At 38.2% G+C, this 27,500-nt stretch overlaps 1 protein-coding gene across 8 annotated transcripts in view; it reads right to left on the minus strand.

Annotated features, from left to right (window-relative positions):
• Positions 1 to 27,500, minus strand: part of LOC115223434 (tight junction protein ZO-1) — an 832,981-nt gene that overhangs the window by 378,657 nt on the left and 426,824 nt on the right. For all 8 annotated transcript variants that reach the window (XM_029793980.2, XM_029793979.2, XM_029793984.2 and 5 more), the window contains one exon: positions 24,084 to 24,192. In XM_029793980.2, the coding sequence (XP_029649840.1) occupies positions 24,084 to 24,192 (109 nt within the window). The remainder of the gene's footprint in view (positions 1 to 24,083; positions 24,193 to 27,500) is intronic.

A 27,500-nucleotide genomic window follows, 5' to 3' on the forward strand; every position in this document is an offset into this window, starting at 1 on the left:
GCAATTTCAACCAATCACTGACGTCTATTGAGGTAAAAAACATTCTGTGCTGTATGAATATGTCCCTCGTTTAAGAAACATATTGGGTTTATTTACATTTGTGAAGAAAAAAAGATACCCTTCCCCTCTAACCAACCCTAACCCTAAAACAGATTGAAATGCAATAGATCGATACTAGGGTTATAATTATAGGTGTCAATTTCATATGACACTGCTAGAAAAAAACTGCCATTCAAACCGAAAAGATCCCTTAGCATCTTAAATAAAGAAAGCACACATTAAATCATTGCATCTCCAGTATTTACTCTAGTCAAATAACTTATTTTATTGACCTCCATATATTGAGTGGAGGAGTCACTTTTCAAGCAACACACAGTTTTACAATGGTATCAACAGACACAAACACACAATGGACATCTGTACGGTTTCCATCTAACAAACTGATGCACTGAGCTCAAAAAAAAAAAAAAAAAAAAAAGAGAAAAAAGGTTCAACATGAAGACAGGGAAAGCTGCTAGTCCATCAAGGACAGTTGTTGATATTATCAAAATATCTGTTGAGGTAGGATACCCGGATAGTTAATCATGTAACAGAGAAAGGTGTCATATTCAGTAACAAGCATTGAATTTTCCTTGTAAACTATTACAAAGGAAACAACTTTGGAGGGTAAACAACAGAAGTTCAACTGAATTAACACTTTTGTTTACTCTAATTCTGTTGAAATATATTGCCTTTGTTTCAACTAATTTTTAAAACAATGAAATATTTGGTAAAATAACTTTTTCATTATTAAGCTGGAGTCTGGAACAAATTAGCATGTAATTTTGATGGAAGATTATAATTTAGACCACTTTAACCCTTTGGCATTTAAACCAGCCATATCCGGCCCAAAATATTCTACCTGTTTTACATTCAAACTGACTGGATCCAGCCTCTTACATTAATCCTACAATGCCATGCTAAAAATAAGCAATAACATCATCAAAATCTCAAAGCTACAAGATAATGCATGAGTTATTTAAATCGACATAAATAAATAAGCATTACACTTGACAAAATAATCTGAATACTAAAAAGTTAAAAAGCAGTAAAGTTTGTCATTAAACCGGGTTTGTATCAGAAGGATAGATTTCACTCAAGCACTCACACACAACACCTGCAAGAAATAACAAACAAACCTCTGTCATATCACATACTATAGTTTTAAAAATGAAGGACAAACTGCACAATGACATAGAGCTAAACATACTTATTTCTTAGACAGAGGGAATGAACAAGGACAGACAAATGGATTAAGTCGATTACATTGACCCCGAAAGGATGAAAGGCAAAGTCAAACTCGGCGGAATTTGAACTCAGAACGCAGCAGCAGACGAAATACTGCTAAGCATTTCGCCCGGTGTGCTAACGTTTCTGCCAGCTCGCCACCTTGCTAAACATAGAGCTAAACATACTACCGAGAAAAGAATGGAGTGGTCACAGCTGGAATGTATTCTATTAGAGTTGAGCTCAATAAGGGCTAACCTTGTAATAAACAACAAGTGGTCCTGAGCCAAGAATGGTGTCTTTACAAGGCACCCTGACTTGCTAGATAGAACTAACAGCTAAATTTCCATCAAATCATCACCTACCATCTTTAAAAAAAGGACACACTGAACAATGTAGTCCATACCAACACTGGCCATCAAGCAGTGATTGGGGACAAACACAAGCTCACATAGATAATCATCATCATCATCGTTTAACATCCGTTTTCCATGCTAGCATGGGTTGGACGATTTTGACTGAGGGCTGGCAAACCAGATGGCTGCACCAGGCTCCAATCTTGATCAGGCAGAGTTTCTACACCTGGATGCCCTTCCTAATGCCAACCACTCCGAGAGTGTAGTGGGTGCTTATTATGTGCCACCGGCACGGGGGCCAGTCAGGCGGTACTGGCAATGACCTCGCTCAAATCTTTTTACACTTGCCACAACATGTTTCTTTTAGTTTCCATCTACCAGATCTACTCACAAATCTTTTCTTGACCCAGGGCTATAAGTAAAAGACACTTGCCCACTTGGTTCAGTCCCACTGTACATGGGACTGAACCAAAATGATGTGGTTGAGAAGAAAACTTCTAACCACACAGCTATGCCTGTACCTATTAAACACATTCTTTTTCCATGAAAAAGCATGACCAGGTGATTTTCACATTGTTGACTTTACAAGCGTGCTTTTACAATGGAAACCAGTGAATTTCAAAGGTCACTTTTGAATATGATCTTTTGTTTATTCAGAATACCTGAACATTTTTTCAGAGTATTTTATACAACAATTATAATAAATCTAAGCCATTCCTTTTTCCATACATTGAAATACCAAAGAAAAATCAGTGTGTATTATACACAGGAGATATTTTCCCTGAGATTTCAGTGCCCATAATCACAAATGTACATTATGCATACATAGACATACATATGTACGTTATACAAGAATGTGTATTATATACAAACAAATGCAGTGCTTGTCAATAATCACAGATATTTATATGTAATAGTAAGATACAATACATATTCCAGTTTTCCATGCTCACATGGTTAGACAGGTATACAATCTTGGACAACACTTATAAGCACCATTCATACAAACAGAAAGACAGCTACATAAATAGAGCTCTCAATCTCTCTCTCTCTCTCTCTCTCTCTCTCTCTATATATATATATATATATATATATTATATATATATATATATAAACTTACTGTTAATAAAAGTCGGGATGCATGGTATTCAGTTATTCCATAAATGAAAAATGCATTCAATACTATAAAACATGTAGGACAGACACAAGGACCCTAATTCTTCCTCAGTTATCGACCAAAAATAATAACCGCCAGTTTCATGCCTTTAACAATAAGACTGGAAATTTCGTATATCAGCAGCACCCGCAAGATTTGTATAGAATTAGGGCTCGAAACAATCAAAACAATACAGGGTGGATGTATGAAAGTAAATTAATGTAATTTGAAATGAAAGATGAAGACATTGAATAAAGCCTTAGGACCAAACCGGAGAATGATTGATTAACACCTGGAAGAAATCCTCAAATGGATATAAAAACAGAATTAGTAAGAGGGTCAACATTTTCTCCTCTTACTAATTCTGTTTTTTATATCCACTTGAAGATTGGTTCCAGGTGTTAAACAATCATTCTTGGTTTTGGCCCAAAGGCTTTATTGTCTTTGTCAATCGTTTCAAATTACATTTTTTTATTATTATTTCTTTATTTTATCTAGTTTCAGCTCACGAGCTGTGGCCATGCTGGGGCACCGCCTTACTTTTGTAGGTCCAACCTGTATTGTTTTGTTTGTTTGAGCCCTAATTTTATGCAAATCTTGTGGGTACCACTGATATATGAAGGTCCCAGTCTTATCATTAAAGGCACAAACTCATTTTTGGTCGATAAATGAGGAATAATTAGGGTCCTTGTGTCTGTCCTACGTGTACGTTTTGTAGCACTTAATGCATTTTTCATTTATATGTATGTATGTATGTATGTATGTATGTATGTATGTACCTATATCAAACAGTTACATGACCTGAGGCTAATGCACCTAAATATACACACTTTTTCAGAAGGTTCTGCACACAGGAATAAATTCTGAACAATATAACCACAAATTAAATCAATAAAGATTTCTCTACCACACCCCACAATAAAAACTCACCCAACAACCTAATTAATTCAACCCCACAAACCCCAGAAAAATTTCACCTCAACAGATACTATATAATGACATGATTAACTTAATGTAACACAGTCCAATGATGGCTTAAACTTAGCTGCCAGAAACTTCAAAGTCACAGTTAATACTATTTTGGTAAAAGAATAATAAATTTGCATTTTACAAACATATGGAGTACCCCTTAAGAATAATGTAAAATTATTTTTATTATATTATAAATGAACAGAAAAAACAAACACACATACACGCAGAAATAGATGGATATATATATGTATATGAGTATGTATGCATGCATGCATGTGTGTGTGTGTGTATATATATATATATATATATACACATACATACATATATATATATATATATATATATATATATATATATATAGGTAGACAGATACATAAATAGGTGCACAGATACCAAACTAATAATTATGTGTGTATATATACATGTAAATCAAATCAATTAGAAATATTGAATATAAATAATAGAGCAAATTTTAAAATATAAGCTATATTAATTAGTATATATTAGTAATCAATGCTCCAATAATATTTTTATTATTCGAGCATTGATTACTAATATATAGTAATTTGCCACTTTTACATTCCAGAAATAGAAATATAGCTACACTCGGCCCACTGACTGGACCAGTGTACAAAAAATTCTACTACAAAGATGTCCACTATTTTCAAAACTGAAACAAAAACAGTGGGACTTATCAATATCTATAAATCTGTTTACTAAAACAAGTCATCAGACATGCAACATGCATCCTTGTTTGGTTGATGAAGTGCTGGATACGTTATTCCTCATAACCAATATATAAAGATGTGTGTTCATTCAAGTCTTCAAAGTTATCCTTAGAACAGAAAATTTTATTTTTCAAACGTTTGCTAGAAAGTGATTGCTAGTGGTGGTGGCGTTAAAATGAGCTACAGATTAGGTCTACATTATTTGCATTTGACGGATATTTGTCCTCATCTTGTTTGTTGTTAACACAATGCTTCGGCTGATATACCCTCCAGCTTTCATCATGTGTCTTGGGGAAATTTCAAACCTGGGTTCTCATTCCTAAGGTATTTTTCAATGTTGCTGTTGTTGTTGTTATTATATTATTATTATTATTCAGGTCACTGCGTGGAATCAAACTCGGAATCTTGGGGCTTAGCAGCCCGCGCTTTTAACCACTACGCCACATACCCACAGGCATATGGTGTAGTTTACCACTAAAACATATCTATTTCTAATAATGGCATCTTTTGTTTCACATGCATTTAAGGCCAATGTTGGGCAAAGAGTGAAATGGTTGAATAATATTCATAATCTTAGTTGGTGGGAATCCAGCTGGAAAATCTAATGACTGTTGCTTCTGATAGGACCCAGTGTAGAAAGCGCCTGAGGACTCTACCCCCAGGCCCCTCCTAGGAATAGTGAATGGAGAAGATAGATGGAGAGATGATTTTTAAATTTAATATGTAATATATTTTTATGAATTTTCTTTTCTTCTATGCTTATTCAGATAAAGAGAAAGATAACTTTTGTTATCTTTCTCAAAGCCTCCAATACTGAAGTGAGAGAAGGAGAAAGTTTATGTTAGATCAGATCTGGCCTGAATGCTTGCAGCATAAACTACACTAAAGAGACAGAAACAATCCCTCTAACAGGTTTCAACATAGTTTCCCTCCAATAAATTTTACTCACAAGGCTTTGGCTAGCTCAAGGCTTTGCTTGAAGGGAGATAGTTGACCAAGGGATAAAATCCAAAAACCATTAAATTAAGAGTTTAAAGATATATTCATGCAGTTAGAATATTTAATCCCTTAGCATTTAAACCTGCCATATCTGGCCAAATATTCTACCTGTTTTATGTTCAGACTGACCAGATCCAGTCTCTTATACCTACCCTACAATGTCAGTCTGAAAATAAACAATCACATCATTGAAATTTCGAAGCTATGAGATAATGTGCAGTAAATTCAAAACAATGTGAATAAATAAGCATTGCATTTTAGAGTAACCCGAATACTAAAGGGTTAAGTAACTTTATAATCGAAGCTACTTTGCAAACAAGAGGTAAAACAGCAATATAAAATATATATAAAAAAAGAAAAGCTTTTTTCTGAATCTGAAGGAAAAATACATAAGCTGTTGAGAAACAAAAACAGTAAACAGTAGGATCCTAGGAAATCGGTGATGGTCCGAATCAGCAGTGAGTAAAAACAATTCAAAAGTGGAATAAATTGGTTTTTCTATTCTTCCATGCAGAAAAGGAAATGTTTAACTATTTACGATGAGCAGTTTCCTAAGTTGGAAAGTGGTGGTTTCTGATGATACAAACTAGATTGGAAGTAGGATGAGAGAGAGGGGAAAAAAATGACACAAATAGAGAAGACCGAGAGAGAAGCAGGAGAAAAGATGAAAAAAAAAACAAAAACAAAGAATATAGCAAAGGGAGAATTTAAGATGAAAGGTGTTAGACAATGGTAATAGGAAGGGGAAGATAATCGATGAAAATGCTGGCAACTGTGAAAAACGATGAAGGAAGACAGCTAGGAGATAATTGAAATAAGAATCGTGGTAATTTGAAAAGCAGAAGTTGGGGGGAGGGGATTTTAAAAAGTGGAGGACAGAGGGATTAATATAAAAAGATGGAAATATATGTTTCTTTATACACCCACACATATATGAAAATAGACATATGCACACACACACACACATGCATATATATGCACATATAAACACAATATACAGGTTGTCAAACTGCAAACATCCTAAAGACAGGAAAGTTGACTAGGAGACTAAAAGGCGTCCGTTAATGCATGTGGGCAAGGAAGTCCTCAGAAGAAAAGTTTGGTTTATGCATGCTTTATAACATGCAAGGTTTGTACAGCATTACCATTTTTTAAATACAAGGAATGTTGTAAATGTTTGCTATTTCCCCACATATTTCAACGTAACCATTTTCAAAAAACATCTCACATTTTGTAAATTAAGCACATTGCAAAACTTTATACTTAAAATAAGAAAGGTATTTTTGCATGATTTTTTTTTATTCTTCTTTTTATGACTGGCTGCAGTCACTGAACTGTGCCACATTGGCACAGGGCTACCTTCAAAACCAAAACACACTCCAGTCTGATACTTATTTTGATTGATCTCATAAAATATGTAATGAAAGTGAATATGTAAGCATAAAGGAGGATAACTTGGCTGGATGTAAATACCTCAAGGTTTTCTGCTAAAATGTACCAATTTTTATCCCCACATCCCAATATCCATCTACACACACACACAAACATTTATTTTACATCCATTTTTTCTCAAGCTGGCATGGGTTGGATAAATACTTCTATAAATTTATATGGGGGGGGGGGTGATGAAAAATTCCTAGCTTTGGGTAAGAGAAAATATAGGAGGATCAGTTAATTATAATTTTATTCAAACTTATTTCCCTCTCAAATTCACACACTTATTGCAGCAGTCCCTCAGTTTTTTCTATACCCTGCAAAAGAACTCAGAAGATTGGGTGCTCCAACCAGGCCTTTTCTGAAATCCTTAAAGCCAGGAACTTTTCAAAACTTTTATATATATATATATATATATATATACATATATATATACACACAAGAATAATATAATTCGAGGATGGAGGATAACCCAATGAAGTGCCCACATACAGCAGTTGTTGAAAAATATTCAACTACATAGTAATTATAAAGAATGATCTTCTATAATGGTGTAAGAATATAAACTCAGCAACTTAAAGCTGGTGTGTGCAGTGCAGAAACAAATGTTGTGATCTACTGTTAAAGTCTGATATCCTCTATCTTCAGGTTATAATATTCTTGTATTAATGAAATGTAAATATGAGTTCTGCATGTGAGCCCAACCCTGGAATATACCCTACTGCAGGATAACATGTGGTAGCCAAATAATGACATAAGAGCTCTTAAATGCATGTTACAAAGTTTTTACCTGGATTATACCATGTGTGTGTGTGTATGTAAATATATATAAATATATACACAAACACACAGAGAAAGATACAGACAGACAAACATGTAGATAGATATTACAAGCATTCTTGGTTAAAAAACTCAAAAGACCACATTCAATATAGTACTCAATGCATAAAATATTCAATACAGAGCTTGTATTTTTTTTATTTGAAAATTTACTTAAAGATAAATCCATTTCAACCTGTCAGATGACTATCCATATACTGCACACACACACATACACACATACCAATATCAGGAAGAAGCAGCCACGTATTATTTACCAAAATTTCAATTAAAGGAATCAGTCAACCCACAAGTATATCAGAAAATAAGTTCCCCAAGGTTCTGTGCAGTGAGATCAAACCCAGAACCCTGAGCTTTCAAAACAAATTTCCGAACCACAACACCATGTCAGTGCCAAAATGGATATTTTTTTTCCTTTGATTCCACACATCATTATGTCATAATCAATTGTGAATTGTTAATATTTCAATGCTTTTCATTTCTGTCTCCAGAGAATTTGGATGTCAGTTTATTGAAAACTCAAAAGGAATCCAATAGAAACAAGCTGGAATCATTTACAATCACAGAACTGAATAAACGGACAAAATTCTTTTTGCATGTTTTATAATCAGAGACCTGTCAGTTCAACTAGAATTACCAAATTGCCAACAGGGAAGCTCTACATCAGGCACAGACAACCGTTTTCAAGAATTGGGCTACATGAGACATCAGGTGGGCCACATTTATTAAAAAAATTCAAGGTAATTTTTCATTAGACAAGCCATTCAGAAAATTTGCAATGAAGCTCACAGGCCAGTTTACCCATGGCTACTTGGTCAGCTAGAAATAGCAGCCAAAATCACTCTCAAGGTCACACCCTACTGTCATACATGAAACACATTAGCTAATATAGTCAGGGACACACTGAATCTTTTCCCCCAAAATAACAAAAAACAAGAAGGTCACAGCTGAAAAACCTTTGATCAAAGCTCTGCTCAATCTCGGCTATATTTGGACTAAACAATATAAGCCACATCAGTGAGCAAGAAAGGGAACTTTTATATGGTTGCTCAACCCATTGTAAATAGCAGTCAATTCTTCCTCATCATATTATGCTCTCTTGAATTAAGGAAAGCAACATTGGATGGCCATGAATAGAATGCCTTTAATATTTTTAATAGTAACCCACTTGAAGCTGCTTTTGGTTCTATGATAAAAAACTGTTTTGAAGTGTCAATATATAAATTAAAACTTTCTGCTATGATTTATATATATATATATATGAATCAATGAATAGAAATTGCGTTTCTGATAATTTTCCCACTTTAATAATTATACATACATAATAAAAAAATAATAAATGCGCCCTTTTAAAGCCTAGCCAGACTCATAGGCCCGGTTTCCCAGTTTCAATGGCGTATGTGTTCCTCAGCTGGACGGGATGCCAGTTCATCGCAGTGTTACTCATTTTTGCCAGCTGAGTGGACTGGAGCAACGTGAAATGAAGTGTTTTGCTCAAGAACACAACGCGTCGCCCGTTCCAGGAATCAAGACCACAATCTTACGATCATGATGCTGATACCCTAACCACTAAGCCACCTGCCTCCACAATTATACATACGTAAAGTAGAAATTAGAATGACAAAGGAACAAACTATTATGTTATGAACTTCTTTAGCTTACAGCTGTTTCTATTATAAGATGCAATGCACTCATTGTTGAATGCTTCAAGCATGAAGTTCATAACATAATTATTTATTCCTTTGTTATTCTCAATTTTTATTACCAATCTGTACTCAACTAATGCTTCATTCTGAAGCATATGTATTGGATTGTCTGGAAAGTTCATGCCGATTTATAGTAGCTTACTTTTCGACTTATTTTAGAACATGGTTGAGTCCATAAAATAGGATTTGACTACACCTCCATTTAGAGCACAGTTTAAGCTATCTTTTCGTGGAAGAAGATTTATGTTCCTATAACTTTAAAATGGAAGATAAGAAAGTTCATTTTCGGCACCTGATGCTTTGGGAGCCAGACAAAAATTGCTGCAGCTTGGCTGCGATGTGTTACCCCACCCTGCATATTCACCAGATATTGCTCCTTCAAATTTCCACTTATTCAGGTCTCTGCAGAATAGTCTTAATGGTAAAAATTTCAATTCCTTGGATGACGTAAGTTCTTTGCCATGAAACCACCTCAATTCTGGGAAGAGGGTATTTTCAAATTAGAGGAAAGATGGAGATGCATCTTTAAAAATCGGCATGAACTTTCCGGACAAACCAATATATTGAGTTCTAACACCAGGTTATTAGTATTGCTATGCCTAAGCAAAGATATATATATATATATGTGTCTTTTGTTAAAGTTCTGTTCCAAACACCAGATTAATATTCACTATTGAGATACATGAAGAATAATGACAAAGTTGGTTATTTCATTAAACTTCTTCAAATCCTTAATTATTTTCAAAATTAATTGAAACACATTGACAAAGTACTTTGTACGAAATACGACCAGGAAAGGGTTAACTTAACAACAGGTTTGTGCAATAAGAGATAACTTGGGTCTAAATAACGACTACAATTGCCAATCTGCCAAATAAATGTCTTTTAAATAGTGTTCTTCACTGTCAATGAATAGCAAAAGATTTTTATACTAATGGTATTACTATAATATGGATCAGTTAATTAGGAGAGAAAAAAAAACCCACCCACATTCAAGTCAGTTCAACAGATACTAGATTAAGTCAACACAACAGAGAAGAAAATACTGCACACACACACACACACACACATTCTTACTTTATCTAGCTGGATGATACCTTAGTAATAAACCAGCTGATCAAGCAAATGTGGGTGTTCCTATGTGGCTACTTAACAAGCTAGAAATGGTAGCAGTCAAATTTCCTCAACTCCTACTATCTATGATATGCTAATTGAAAAGAAACACATCAGATAATGTAACCCAAGGCACAATATGCCTGTAATAAAAAAAAAGTGGGAGGCAGAACAGTGTTACTTAGAACATCAGGTACTTGGTATTTCATGTAGGAACCCTCCGCCAGGAATTTTATTCTTGCCTTGTCAAAAAGGAAGGCAATAGCTTATAGCCATTTAAAAGGTTTTCCAAAACTGGTGAGAAAGAGTGAGGAAGATATTCTGAAACCAGAGACGTGGTTAGAGTGCTTGCAATAAAGATGACTCCGCTAAATATACACAAAGTGCTATGGTATTAAATCAGGTGATGGACCAAGTCTATAGCCTAAGCAGGCCATGGCAGAATTCAAACTCAGAATGCAGAAAGCTGCTACAGATACGATAAAGTAGTTCAAACTTTTGGCACATGGACAGGTTTCAGGCAAGGTAATTTTTCCATGGACTGAGGAATCATGTGCATAACAAAACACAATGAAGTGCATGATATACAATTTAATTATTGCATATATAACACGTTACATATAATTAATATATAATGCAAAAAAAAAAAAAACACCCTGCAGACTATGAGAGTCAAGAAAAAAAAAATAAAATTCAAAAGTTTATTATTTCTGTATGGCCTGGTACCAAATGATCCATGGCCCAATAATGGTTCACAGTCCAGTGTAAAGCATCTAGTCGGACAGATGCTACTCTGTATTGGTTGTTATGCATTTAACCCTTTTGTTACCAACTTGGCTGAAACCGCCTCTGGCTCTATAGTACAAATGTCTTGTTTTCATAAGTTTCGAATAAAAATCTTCCACCAAACCTTAGTCACAATTTATGTTCCTAACACTAGCTGAATGATAACTAAATTATTTTACGAAATTCTTTGTTATATTTAAAGTAATTGAAAGAAATACAGAGAATCTCAGAATAAATACAGTAACGATAGGGTTAACAATGCCAAAAGGATGAGAGGCAAAATTCACATCAGTAAGATTTGAACTCACAGTATACAGAGTCAGAACTTAATACAATACCACAACACTAACAACGCTGCCAATTATTATTTCACCAAAGATGTAGAAGAAAAGAGAAGGTGCAGCAGTTATCATCATCATTTAACATCCATTTTCTACGCTGTAGGGATAAAGAGTGACAGAGGGGAGGTGCAATTCTTAGCATACTACGTGATTCATAAATTATACATCAAGAGGATCGACAATCCTGTTTTACGTTTTATATCAATGAATTAATACTTTACATTGTAAGACGTCATCCATGAGAACTGACATGCAAAACTACATTATATCTTACAAAGTCATATTATAATCAGATAGTGCAAACAGGTTTCTTTCTCTCTTTCTTTCTTTCATTGTTACTTATTTTTTTCTGTCTTGCATTTTGAGAAGAATAGCATTGTTGGACACAATAGGTCTCCAACAGGCCAATTATTGGTACAGTGTGTTTACAACGGTGAGAATGATAAGGGAGTGCCTGTGCAAATCAGGTGGAATAAATACCAGCAGGTATTTTTTTTTTTTCTGTGTTTGTATATGTGAAGAACAGAATTATCAAAATAATTTTCACACTAACGTATCTTTCTCAATGATGTATACATAAACAAATGTACATGCATGTGTGTGTGTGTGTGCACGTACACATATCAGTGAAAGATATAGACGTTTGCAAGAAGTGATACACACACACACACTACATATTTTGTTGTTTGTTTCTGAATTTTCTTTACATTGGCATGGATCGGATGAATACTTATTACTGAGGTATCATTTTACAGCTGGATGCCCTCTGCTGCCTATCCTTACCCGTTTTGCAAGTAAGGAATTTCTTTTGTGCTTCAAGTCAGTTCTTTTTGCTCATATACTGACATGTGAAAATACAAAATGTAAACATTATTAAGGATACACATACATGTGTATGTGTGCCTTAATGTGTGTTGCCTCGTGGGAAGGGTGTTGCATTCACGATTGCTAGATTATGGGTTCAATTCCTGGACAGGGCGGTGCTTTGTGTTCTTGAGCAAAACATTTCATTTCACATGGCTCCACTCCACTTAGCTGAAATGGGCACAGCTGAGTATTGGTGAAGTCCTTTCCTTCACTCTCTTTCTCTCCAGTTGTCACATCCTGGATATTTGACTGAGTCAATGGTGAGAAATCACGAATGGTTAGCATTTACTTAAAGCAAGCTGAGGAATGCAAGAAACCAAGAATAACAGAGAGAGAGATAAAGATTCAGTTTTGCATTATTGCTATTTCACTCCCTTTTTTTATTTAGTTTCCCATTTTATTGCAACTCAACTTACATGAACACACAGACATGAATTCATATATACGTGTGTATATGTGTGCATGGCTCAGTGGTTAGAGTGTCGGGTCAGAAATCATGAGATAGTGAGTTCAATTCCTGGACCAAGCTGTGTGTTGTGTTCTTGGGCAAGACACTTTGTTTCATACATTATTTACATCTTGTTTGTTGTTAACACAACATTTCGGCTGATATACCCTGCAGCCTTCATCAGGTGTCTTGGGGAAATTTCGAACCTGGGTTCTCATTCCTAAGGTATTTTTCAATATTAATATCATTATTGTTGAATGAGAGAGCAGTGCATGCCATCAAAGTGACACTGGGGTAAAATATACAAAGCCCAGTATACCCATCATGACTACCTGTTTGATAAAGGTACACCAGGCACATGCATCACAACCATATGTGTGTGATATGGTGATCTCATATCAAGATAAACAGCGCATGACCTTGCAGGAGGGGCCCAGTTAGAATTTTCTTCTTCTTCTTCTACTTCTTCTTATTATTATTAAGATCACTGCTTGGGATCAAACTTGATCAAATCAGCTGGGACCCTCGTTGTCGTAACTGATGGAGTGCTCCTATCCTACACACACACACACACACAAACATACACACACATAAATATATACAATGGGTTTCTTTGAATTTCTGAATACTAAATCTATTCACAAGGCTTTGGACAGCCAAGGGTTATGATTGAAGATACTTGCCCAAGATGATACATGGTGGAAACGAAACCTAGAACTATGTAGTTGAGAAGCAAACTACTTATTATATAGCTATACTGTATCTATAATATATATACACACCTACATAGATATGTGTGTATGTTTGTGTGTGTAAACAAAAAATATATTTTCATCTGAAATATTTGTAATTTACATTTTTAGTGTTTTGTTTGTTGACATCTAACAAGAAGCTTTAAACAATTCTCTTCAGAAAACAATATATTTTAAATTACAAAACAAAACAATTTTTCTTAGTTTCACAGATATCTGTTGACAGAAATTAAAAAATATATATATAAAACAAAAACAAAATAATATAAGAAAAAGCATGTTGGACAGAAACTGGTAGGTTTTCAGGTTTTCTGTACACTGTAGAATACCTGAAGAACTGATGGCAATAGAAAAAAATAAAAAATAAAAAGATAAAATAACCATATAATGGTGATGATGGCGATTATGAAAAGAGCTACAAATATTGTATTTAATTCAAACAATATTTCAGAGGAAATTTGACGGTTTTTTTTCTGTTTTTAATATCAAGTTTTGGCATTTCACCCGTCATCACTTATCTAAAGAGATGAAGCAATAAAGCAGAAACTTTCACAGAAATATATAAGATACTAGCTCAGTTACTGACAATTGTCCACCATCAAGTTTTCAGTTTAGCTGGTCAAGCTGGGTGTATGTATGGTTCAAATTGATAGGGGTGGATATTTAATCTGATCTGCTTCAGATGGCTGCAAAGACAAAGTTGCCACTTCAAATTGTTACTAATTTTGTTAGGAATAATTAGGGAATTGTTAACAGGCCATGCTATTGTACAAACTGGCTCTGTGGTTTATATATATATATATATATAAATACATATCATCGTTTAACGTCCATTCTCCATGCTAGCATTGGGTTGGACGGTTCGACCGGGGATCTGGGAAGCCAGAAGGCTGCACCAGGCTCCGGTCTTATCTGGCAATGTTTCTACAGCTGGATGCCCTTCCTAACGCCAACCACTCCGTGAGTGTAGTGGGTGCTTTTTATGTGCCACCTGCACTGGTGCCAGGCGAGGCTGGCATCAGCCACGGACGGATTGGTGCATTTTACGTGCCACCTGCACGGAAGCCATATATATATATATAGGAGTGTATGTGTGTGTATGTATATGTGTGTGTGTGTGTGTGTGTGTGTGCATATATATATATATATATATATATAAACTGATGAAGGGTCATCTCTCTTTGTTTACTCGTCCTATTTTTCGTTTTTTTTTCTCTCGTTGCTGACGTATTTCATGTTGTTTACACAGTTGGTGACATCCTGCACCCATATATGCATATATATTATTCATTATTATTATTATTATTATTATATATATATATATAGATAGATAGATAGATAGATAGATATATAATTATATTCAGATAAAAAAAATAAAACAAATGATTGCATAGCATTGTACCTAGGCACTACAGATGTGAGAATGAGTTGAAACAATTATAGTGATTTTGAATAAAGAATCTGACAAATTCCATTTTTCTGTCTCTGATGTATGTATATATGTATGTATGCATGTGTGTGTGTGTGTGTGCAATAAATCTATTAGAGTAGGGCTGTTTTTGCTGTTTCCTATATAGGCATAGTTGTTGTTCAGCCCCTGGTCATTCTTGACTGAGAGGATCCATGACTGTTGGTTTGTTTACATTCAGGTATTTTAGCAGTTTGTCAAATGAGGCCGATAGAGTTCGTACCAGACATTAAAAGTAAGTGCTGGGGTAGAAAGGTTCGACAAAAGTCTTCATAGCAGTGCCCCAGTATAGTTTAGTCCAATAATTGAAACAAAAATACGCACAGAGAAAATCACACCTTTAATTGTAGAATTCATCATACAAAGCCAACAGTTGTTTTTGTTGTATTAACATATTCAGATATAGAAAATATCATTGAAATTAATATTTCCGAAAATACGGTAATACAATGTTTTCAAGGCGATCCAAAATTAGTTAAATCCAAAGTCAAATTATATATAATAGTTGCTAAACTATGGTGGAGCACTAATCTAATCTTAATTATTCTGTCACTTACTCTGACTACCTCGATTACCTTATCTACCCATTTTTCGGCGATAAGCATGCCCACACCCCCGACTCCGTCAGTATTCCCAGCCCAGAAAATCTTGTACCTCTGTCCTTTGCCTGTGAGGAACCTAGCAGAACCTCCTCTCCACCTCACTTCTTGAATGCAGCATATATCAACCCACCTCCGTTCAAGCAATTCAACTATCTCGCCAGATCTGCCTTTCAGTGTGCCAACGTTGAGGGTGCCAACCCTGAGGCTGTGGGTGGGGGTGGAAGTGGTATTGGTCCTAATAGCGTCATGGACCTGAAAAGAAAACTCGCGTTTGGCAGTATTCATAGACAAACAATAGAACTTAAGTTCAAACCTCGTACACAACACTAAACATATCTTGCAATGACTGACCACTACCTTTTATGGAAGGAGGTGGGGGTGGCGTAAGACTTTGAAGTGTATAAGGGAGACAAGGATGAGAAAATTTAGGACTTCCTGTACCGGTGGTGGGGGTGGGAGGCGGGTGCACCGCGAAAACCGGGCGGCAGCCATTCCTTTCTTAGGAGAGAAATAGTTATTAGTAGCTATAAATACCCAATTTTGCCTAATCTATGGGAGAAGCGTGAACGATAAGGAGCTATAAATTATAAATACATTTATTCTATATCTACGAGGCGTGAGACTGATCGATAAAATAAAATTAGGGGCAAGCTTTAAGATTAAATATATATTTAACACAAGACATGAGACAACGATATATAATTAAGATGAACTATAGAATTATATGTACATATAAAAAAGACACAAGGCGTGAGGCTAAATTTCACAAGTCATAACAATAATACTAATAGAGATAAAACAGGGCTAACTAAAAGATCAGATCAGTTGCAGATAGTTAAGTAGGTACACGGGTTGAAATTAAATATAGATTGCTTAGCCTGGATTCATTTTTCGTATTTCGTATTTTTCGTAGGGAGTCGGATAACAGTCTGAATTCAAGTGAGGCCGTTAAAATCAGTCGCTGGTTTATATGCATATAGGGTCGCGGAGAAGGGGGCCGAATGGCGATCGAAAGAGATATAAGACAATTGAAGAGGAACAGTCTGAATTCAAGTGAGGCCGTTAAAATCAGTCGCTGGTTTATATGCATATAGGGTGGCGGAGAAGGGGGCCGAATGGCGATCGAAAGAGATATAAGACAATTGAAGAGGAACGAGGGGGGGGGGTCGTGGCCCGCCAAGAATCGGCCGGCAGCCATTCTTCCTTCCTGGGAGAGAAATAGTTATTAGTAGCTATAAATACCCAAATTTTGCCTAATCTATGGAGAAGCGAGTGAACGATAAGGAGCTATAAATTATAAATACATTTATTCTATATCTACGAGGCGTGAGACGTGATCGATAAAATAAAATTAGGGGCAAGCTTTAAGATTAAATATATTTAACACAAGACATGAGACAACGATATATAATTAAGATGAACTATAGAATTATATGTACATATAAAAAAGACACAAGGCGTGAGGCTAAATTTCACAGTCATAAACAATAATACTAATAGAGATAAAACAGGGCTAACTAAAAGATCAGATCAGTTGCAGATAGTTAAGTAGGTACACGGGTTGAAATTAAATATAGATTGCTTAGCTTATAGTTTAGCAACTATTATATCGGCCTATGCCCCTCAGCCAGGGCTACCTGATGGACAGAAAGACTGTTTCTATGACACCCTACTGCAGACCACATCATTGACGAACGACAGGGACCTTCTCTTTGTGGCTGGTGACTTCAATGGGCATGTTAGACGATGTGCTGGGGGCTTCCATGGCGTGCATGGAGGCTACGGTTATGGTTCCCGCAACGAGGAGGGAACCAGGCTGCTGGAGTTCTGCGATGCGAATAGTCTTATGATTTGCAACACTAACTTCAGGAAACCGACAAGCCACCTGGTCACCTACCGATTGGGCCGGCATACTAGCCAAATCGACTACATCCTTGCCAGAAAAAGGGAAAGATGGCTGCTTATAAATGCCAAAACCTTCCCAGGTGAAGAATGCACCCCACACAATAGACTGGTAGTTAGTGACTTTAGGATCAGGACTAAGAGGGCGACTAGAAGACGACCAACATGGAGAAGAAAGGTCTGGAAGCTTAAAGACCCTGCGAATGGACAGAGATTTAGAGATATGTTATTTGAAGCCTTAGACGAAATGGAAGGGAGTATAGCTACGCATGGGGTAGAAGACAACTGGACGCTTCTGAGGGACAACCTGCTGAAAGCCGCTGACCAGATCTGTGGCTGGTGCAAAGTCCCCTTAAGACCCAAAATAACGTGGTGGTGGAACAATATTGTTGACAGGGCTATTAGACAAAGAAAACAGGCTTGGAAGGCCTGGAAGAACGGTGGTAGGTAGCAGGGAAGTGTATCAGTCTGCCAGAAGGGAAGCCAGGAGACAGGTCTATCTAGCAGAGGGGAGGCAGATAAGGAAAAATTTGCCAATGTCCTGCGTCGTGAGGATGAAAGACTTGAGGTATTTCGTGTTGCAAGACAGTGTGTGAGAGAGAGAATCGTGACGTGGTAGGAGAGAAATGTGTTCGCAAGGATGACGGTTCACTTGCGCTTAATGAGGATGCAAAGAGAGAGGCTTGGAGACGCCACTATGATAGGTTGCTGAATGAAGAAAATGAATGGGATAAAGAGAGTCTGCCGAATGTCGACCCAACAGAGGGACCAGCAATCCGAGTTAACAGTTCCTTAGTAGATAAGGCAATTAGAAGCATGAAAACAGGGAAAGCCCCAGGCCCATCAGGAATTACTGCAGAGATGCTCAAAATATCTGGTGGTGTCGGCTATAGCTTAGTCACCCGTTATAGTTAACCAGGTGATACACGAGGGGGTCATACCCAATGACTGGTGTAGCAACATAATAGTCAACTGCTACAAAGGTAAAGGCGACGCCCTAGAGACAAATAACTACAGGGGCATCAAGCTGCTGGATCAGGTAATGAAGGTTACGGAGAGGGAGAGGGTATAGCCCAACTAATTAGAGAGAGAGTTAGCTTAGATGATATGCAGTTTGGGTTCGTGCCAGGGAAAAGTACTACTGATGCTATATCCTGTGTAAGACAGCTGCAGGAGAAATACCTAGCCAAAGATAAGCCCTTGTACCTGGCTTTTGTTGACTTGGAGAAAGCCTTTGACAGGGTCCCCGATCCCTTATCTGGTGGTCAATGAGAAAACTAGGGATAGAAGAATGGTTGGTGAGAGCTGTGCAAGCCATGTACAGAGACGCTGCTAGTAAGGTGAGGGTTGGCAACGAGTACAGTGAAGAATTCCGGGTAGAGGTTGGGGTCCACCAAGGTTCAGTCCTCAGTCCCCTCCTATTTATCATAGTCCTCCAGGCAATAACGGAGGAATTCAAGACAGGTTGCCCCTGGGAGCTCCTCTATGCTGATGACCTTGCTCTAATTGCTGAGTCACTATCAGAACTGGAGGAGAAGTTTCAGGTGTGGAAACAAGGATTAGAATCGAAGGGCCTTAGAATCAACCTAGCCAAAACCAAAGTCCTAATAAGTAGGAAGGTAGATCAATCACAAACGCCTTCAGGTAGATGGCCCTGCTCGATCTGTAAAAAAGGTGTAGGTAGAAACTCTATAAGATGCACCAAGTGTAAGCTATGGACACATAAGAGGTGCAGCAATGTCAAAGGAAGGCTAACTAGGAAAATAGTTTTTGTCTGTGGCAAATGCTCAGGAGCAATAAACACTGGAAATGTGCAGAGACCAACTTCTGCCACGTTCCAGGGAGACAAAACTAGAAGAAGTAGTTGATAGCTTCCGCTACCTAGGAGACCAAGTCAGTAGCGGGGGTGGGTGTGCTGAAAGTGTAACTGCTAGAGTAAGAATAGCCTGGGCAAAGTTTAGAGAGCTCTTACCCCTGCTGGTGACAAAAGGCCTCTCGCTCAGAGTAAAAGGCAGACTGTATGATGCATGTGTACGTACAGCCATGCTACATGGTAGTGAAACATGGGCCGTGACTGCTGAGGATATGCGTAAGCTCGCAAGAAATGAAGCCAGTATGCTCCGATGGATGTGTAATGTCAGTGTTCATAATCGTCAGAGTGTAAGTTCCTTGAGAGAGAAAAGTTGAACCTAAGAAGCGTCAGTTGTGGCGTGCAAGAGAGACGGCTGCGCTGGTATGGTCATGTGACGAGAAAGGCTGAAGATAGTTGTGTGCAAAAGTGCTACACCCTAGCAGTTGAGGGAACCTGTGGAAGAGGTAGACCCAGGAAAACCTGGGACGAGGTGGTGAAGCACGATCTTCGAACTTTAGGTCTCACTAAGGAAATGTCTAGAGACCGAGACCTATGGAAGTATGCTGTGCGTGAGAAGACCTGGCAAGACTAGTCAGGCCATAACCCGTGGCCCCTACCTGGGACGTAGTCAGTCCTCCTGTGCATACCTTCCTTCTTGTGACACTTATGAAGACCTGTGAAGACCTGTTGAGGCAAGTGAAAATCAAATCAAAACAAATCAAAATAGATGAACATCAGTGGAATTGTATTCTTTGTGGTACCAGTGCCGGTGGCACACAAGAAAACCACCCAAACATGGCCGTAGCCAGTACCGCATCGACTGGCCTCCGTGCTGTGGGCACAACAAACACCATCCGATCGTGGCCGTTCGCCAGCCTCATCTGGCACCTGTGTCGGTGGCACATAAAGACACCATCCGAAGACCCGGCGACGTAGTCAGTCCACCTGTGCATACCTTCCCTCTTATGACACTTGTGAAGACCTGTTGAGGCAAGTGTGTGACACTTGTGAAGACCTGTTGAGGCAGAGGCAAGTGTGTGACACTTGTGGAGACCTGTTGAGGCAAGTGTGTGACCCTTGTGAAGACCTGTTGAGGCAAGTGAAAATCAAACCAAATCAAAATAGATGAACATCAATGGAATTTGTATCTTTGTGGTTCCAGTACCGGTGGCACACAAGAAAACCATCCGAATGTGGCCGTAGCCAGTACCGCATCGACTGGCCTCCGTGTACCGGTGGCACACAAGAAAACCATCCGAACGTGGCCGTAGCCAGTACCGCATCGACTGGCCTCCGTGCTGTGGGCACAACAAACACCATCTGATCGTGGCCGTTCGCCAGCCTCATCTGGCACCTGTGTCGGTGGCACATAAAAACACCATCCGAAGACCCGGCGACGTAGTCAGTCCACCTGTGCATACCTTCCCTCTTATGACACTTGTGAAGACCTGTTGAGGCAAGTGTGTGACACTTGTGAAGACCTGTTGAGGCAAGTGAAAATCAAACCAAATCAAAATAGATGAACATCAATGGAATTTGTATCTTTGTGGTTCCAGTACCGGTGGCACACAAGAAAACCATCCGATTCGTGGCCGTTCGCCAGCCTCATCTGGCACCTGTGTCGGTGGCACATAAAAACACCATCCGAAGACCCGGCGACGTAGTCAGTCCACCTGTGCATACCTTCCTACTTATGACACTTGTGAAGACCTGTTGAGGCAAATGTGTGACACTTGTGTAGACCTGTTGAGGCAAGTGAAAATCAAAATCAAATCAAATCAAATCAAACCAAATCAAAATAGATGAACATCAATGGAATTTGTATCTTTGTGGTACCAGTACCGGTGGCACACAAGAAAACCATCCGAACGTGGCCGTAGCCAGTACCGCATCGACTGGCCTCTGTGATGTGGGCACATAACAAACACCATCCGATCGTGGCCGTCCGCCAGCCTCATCTGGCACCTGTGTCGGTGGCACATAAAAACACCAACCGAAGACCCGGCAAGACTAGTCAGGCCATAACCCGTGGCCCCTACTTGGGACGTAGTCAGTCCACCTGTGCATACCTTCCTTCCTTCTTGTGACACTTGTGAAGACCTGTGAAGACCTGTTGAGGCAAGTGAAAATCAAATCAAATCAAATCAAAATAGATGAACATCAATGGAATTTGTATCTTTGTGGTACCAGTGCCGGTGGCACACAAGAAAACCATCCGAACGTGGCCATAGCCAGTACCGCATCGACTGGCCTCCGTGCTGTGGGCACGCAACAAACACCATCCGATCGTGGCCGTTCGCCAGCCTCATCTGGCACCTGTGTCGGTGGCACATAAAAACACCATCCGAAGACCCGGCAAGACTAGTCAGGCCATAACCCGTGGCCCCTACCTGGGACGTAGTCAGTCCACCTGTGCATACCTTCCTTCTTGTGACACTTGTGAAGACCTGTTGAGGCAAGTGAAAATCAAATCAAATCAAAACAAATCAAAATAGATGAACATCAATGGAATTTGTATCTTTGTGGTACCAGTGCCGGTGGCACACAAGAAAATCATCCGAACGTGGCCGTAGCCAGTACCGCATAGACTGGCCTCCGTGCTTTGGGGATGTAACAAACACCATCCGATCGTGGCCGTCCGCCAGCCTCATCTGGCACCTGTGTCGGTGGCACATAAAAACACCATCCGAGCGTGGCCGTCTGCCAGCCTCGTCTGGCACCTGTGTCGGTGGCACATAAAAACACCATCCGAGCGTGGCCGTTCGCCAGCCTCGTCTGGCACCTGTGTCGGTGGCACATAAAATCACCCACTACACTCTCGGAGTGGTTGGCGTTAGGAAGGGCATCCAGCTGTAGAAACACTGCCAGATCTGACTGGCCTGGTGCAGCCTTCGGGCTCCCCAGACCCCAGTTGAACCGTCCAACCCATGCTAGCATGGAAAACGGACGCTAAATGATGATGATGATGATGATGATGAAATAATTGTTGGCTTTGTATGGTAAATTCTACAATTAAAGATGTGATTTTCTCTATACATATTTTTCTTGTCTAATACTCTGAATTTCTCAAATTCTTTTAAATGATAGATACCCATAAAATTATTAACCATCTTACTAACAATAACTCTGAGCACCTTTTCAAACTCCACCTGTCTAATACCTGTCGACATATTTACAAAGTCAGAAAACAGCACAGCTTCCATGACTTTAGGAAACACTTTTTCATGCTAAGAGTTGCTGAAGCATGGAACAAACTGCCGGCAACAGTTGTTAGTTGTCGGAGCACTGCATCCTTCAAAACTTCCATGCTTCCTGAGATTCGCTAACACTACACCTGACTTTCTCCCCTCCATACACATGCAAGCATGTATCTGACTCATACACTGTTCACTTTCCAGACATTTGTACATTACTGCATATACTTTATATGCACTTTTGACAAGTTGTGGTGTACCTGAGCACTGTATACAATAATTTCATTATATTATATTATACACGAGGAATTACCTTGGCTGTGTATTCTACTTGCATTTATTGATGTCTGATTGTTAGATATAATTAACCAAATTCGTTTAAAACTGAGTGCTTTATTGATATCTGCCTGAATTTTTTAATCCCTTTTTTCCTTCTTACATAGTATATAAATATATATACTAACTTTCGTCAGTATGGGGTTCATTTTTCTTTCGGAATATGTAAGTGGGACATGAAAAAATATGGTTGAGAATCACTTTTTTTAAAAATAAAGACCAGCATTGGATAATGTAGGCCTCTCCAGAACTCTAGAAAGATAGAAGCTGTGAGTCATAACTGAAAGGAGTAGGTCATTACTTCCTAGTGTGTCTTTGATCATAAGTCTGCTTGATCATAGCTGATCAAGGGCTGAAGTACAACAGTACAAAACTATAAATTCTAATTAAAAAGTGTTTTTCTACAGAAGTGCTAAATTATTCTCTGATTCCAAGACAAAGCAATCCTGCCCCTAATCACTCCCTGTTACCTGCTTTCTATAGAGTTCATGAACATTGAGTAAGAAGCGTGGGGTTGATCTGAAGCAAGGGACGGAATAATTTATGATGTATCTGTACAATATAAATATGAGGAAGTTTACATAAAACAAGAACTGAAAGCACAAGAAGATAGATAAAAGGATATATATATATATATATATATATATATATATATATATATATATACACACACACACACATATATATATATACACACACACACATAGATAGATAGAAAGAGACAGAGAGAATGAGAGTTGCCAATAAAGAAGTTATCAACAACAAACCAATCAATATATCCTATAAATCAACACGTGTTTCGGAAGAAATCAATAGTTCAATAGAGTCAATATATCAACAGACATACAAATCAAAACAAAGTAAATAATAATAATAATAATAATAATAATAGTAATGATGATGATGATGATGATGATGATGATGATAATATGGAAACATATTTGTAAAAAAAAAAATGGACTTACATCTTCAGCTAGTGTATCCTCATCCATTCCTTTTGATTTTTCTTTGCTTTTACGTCCAGGAGACCGAGTACGTTTAGATTCCGGCAATGGACTATAATCTACATTTTTCCTACAAGACATAAAAAGATTTATGTAAGTTAAAACAGCGAGTTTGATGTTGGCAGAAATTTATTTCATATACGTTCTTTTAATATCTCTCTTTCTCTTTTTTCCGCTGTATATGTATACACGCACACACATGCACATACACACACACAGCTGAAGTGTACAAATCAGGAAAAACACAAGTACTCAACATACACTGTGAGTTCAGATATTGTGTATAAACAGCTTGACCCAGAACTGCATTATTTCAAGTTTCACTGTTGCAAGACGTCTGATTTTTGGGTGCTTAGATGCAAGTGATGAGCTGCACACAGCTTTAAATATGTCTGATTGGATGGTGAGTGAAGCCTGTTCTCATTCTCATTGGCCAGTTCAGATCATGAATGAAATCAGTATCTCAGCAGCTAGTGGCTACTGCAGAATGGGAACCAGCTTCCGGCACAATAAACAGAAGTCGTCACCTTTCCTTTCATTATAAATTCCAATGAAACTAAAAATTTCAGCAAAGTTTATAAAATGGTATTAATAGTTTGTTCCTTCTCAAGCCAGCCGGTTGCCCGGTTTCCTTGGCGTATAGGTTACCCACCTGGACGGGACGCCGGTGAGATACAAGATGCAGGAGGAAAGAGTGAGAGAAAGTTGTGGTGAAAGAGTCAGCAGAAGTTTGCCATTACCTTCTGCCAGAGTCGCGTGGAGCTTAGGTGTTTTGCACATATATTTCTTTACTACCCACAAGGGGGCTAAACATAGAGGGGACAAACAAGGACAGACAAAGGGATTAAGTCGATTACATCGACCCCAGTGCGAAACTGGTACTTTACTTATCGACCCCGAAAGGATGAAAGGCAAAGTCGACCTCGGTGGAATTTGAACTCAGAACGTAACGACAGATGAAATACCGCTAAGCATTTCACCCGCCGCGCTAACGTTTCTGCCAGAAATACACACATCGCCCGGTCTGAGATTCAAACCCGTGATCCCTCGACCGCGAGTCCGCTGCTCTAATTACTAGGCCATGTGCCTCCACATCAATGGTTAATATCTTATATTAACAAAGAGATCCATTAGTAGCAGCAAAATTACAGTTGTCTTCTTACAGCATACATGGGCTGTTGTAATATGTGCAAGTTCTCATAGAGCTAAACTATGGCAGCTGCATTCACAGCTAAGAAGGAAAAAGACGTTGTCAAGAATATTTCAGGGTTATACTGGGTGGGACATTTCCCTGGTTCTGTAATCTAGATAAAATAGGATAGGAAGGTGAAGTGTTGCTTGTCACATGCTAAGTCAACAGTCCCGTATAGTTCATAAGGATAAGTCACGTATAGTTCAATGGATAATGTAGTCCTCCTCAGAATTCTAGTTAGATAGAATCTGTGAGTCATGACTGAAAGGAGTAGTCATTACTTTCTGGAGTATCTGTGATCATAGGTCTACTTGATCATAGCAGTGAGAGTCATCATATACAACACTGCTTTGGGAACGCAGAATCATTTTAAGGGACAGTTTTATTTCAATAGTTGCCGGTGGGTACCTATGGTGAAGCCTGCCTGCATGAGTGTGTCCTTCTTTCTGCAGTAGCATATGATGTCAAAAGTGATCATCATCATCGTTTAATGTCCGTTTTCCATGCTAGCATGGGTTGGACAGTTCGACAGGGGTCTGGGAAGCCTGGAGGCTGCACCAGGCTCCAGTCTGATCTGGCAGTGTTTCTACAACTGGATACTCTTCCTAATGCCAACCACTCTGTGTGTATAGTGGGTGCTTTTTACGTGCCACCGGCACCGGGGCCAGAGGAGGCTGGCAATGGCCACGATCGGTTGGTGCTTTTTATGTGCCACTGGCATGGAAGCCATCCAAGGCGACACTGGCATCGGCCACGCTTGGTTGGTGCTTTTTATGTACCACCCGCGGAGGTATCTCAACTACAATTTCCATTTGATTTTGATATACTCAATCGGTCTCCTCAAGCACAGCAGGTCACCCCACAATCCAAGGTAAGCACAGCAGGCAATCTAAAACAGAGTAATAGAGCTTGACATTTTATGTACCTAGATCTGCTGCTATTGACATAGGACAATAGGGATTGAGAAATCAGTAGTGTCAGTGCTGGATGATTTTTATCTGCTACTAATATATTTTTGTGCTTTCAAACACAGCATATCCATAAAGGATATTAGCTGTAGATGAATAACACAGATAATTTGCCTTTCATGATGTATCTATATTAAGTATGATATACAAATAGGTATTTTAATCAAATACTGCTCCTGTATGCACAGAACACACACACACATACATACACAGATGTTTTTATATGGTAAGAAGTTTGTTTATCAACCACATGGTTTTAGGTTTAGTCTTACTGGGTGGTATCTTGGGCAAGTGTTGCCTACTACGGCCCTGAATCAACCAATGCTTTCTGAATGGATTTAAAAGATGGAAACCAAAAGAAGCCAGTTGTGTGTGTGTGTGTGTGTTACTGTCTCTTTACCTTAACATCAGATGATAGTTGCAAACAAATGTTAGTCATGCAAGTGTTGTCCATTTGCATTCCACAGCAAAAACATGTTTTGGAACAGGTGAGAGTTGGTGACAGGAAAGGCATTTGCCCTACAAAATCCACCTCAACAAATTCCATCTGACCCATGCAAACACAAAAAAGTGGACATTATGATGATGATGATATGACATCAGTTTATTATTCCTTTCGTACAATATTTAATTTTTATGAAAGAATCCTTAATAATCTCTAGAGTTACTTTTGATCAACAAGGCTTCTCTTCAGCCTTTAAATTTATAACCTAATATTTTATAGCTGCATATGACAGCACATCATAATTGTCTGTTAATTGAAATTCTTTAATTATTAATCATTTCTTTCTCTTTTTCATCAAATGTGCCAAATATTTTATAATACTTCAATATTCAAAAGTTTCCATTTGATTGCTGAAAGGGGATTTATAAAGATGCTTCTACTAATAATCATACAGGATATTTTTTGCTACTATTTGCCCATGCAAATCTGGTAATAGGAACAACCCAATGTGAAACAAAGGCTCCATTTTAACTGATAACAGGATCGTGCAAGATGTGACAAGTAGGTACCATGCTGAACTCATTAAGCATTTTAGTAATCAGTGATTAATCAGTGATAAACCTTCAGCATTCAGATTACTCTGTCAAATGTAATGCTTATCCATTCACTTTGGTGTGAATTAATTATGTAGTATCTTATACCTTAAAGATTTTCATGATGTGATAGTTTACTTTTAGAATGACATTGTAGGGTAGGTGTGAGAGGTCAGATCT

The sequence above is a fragment of the Octopus sinensis genome, linkage group LG23 (genome assembly GCF_006345805.1).
Source record: "Octopus sinensis linkage group LG23, ASM634580v1, whole genome shotgun sequence".
Taxonomy (NCBI): domain Eukaryota; kingdom Metazoa; phylum Mollusca; class Cephalopoda; order Octopoda; family Octopodidae; genus Octopus; species Octopus sinensis.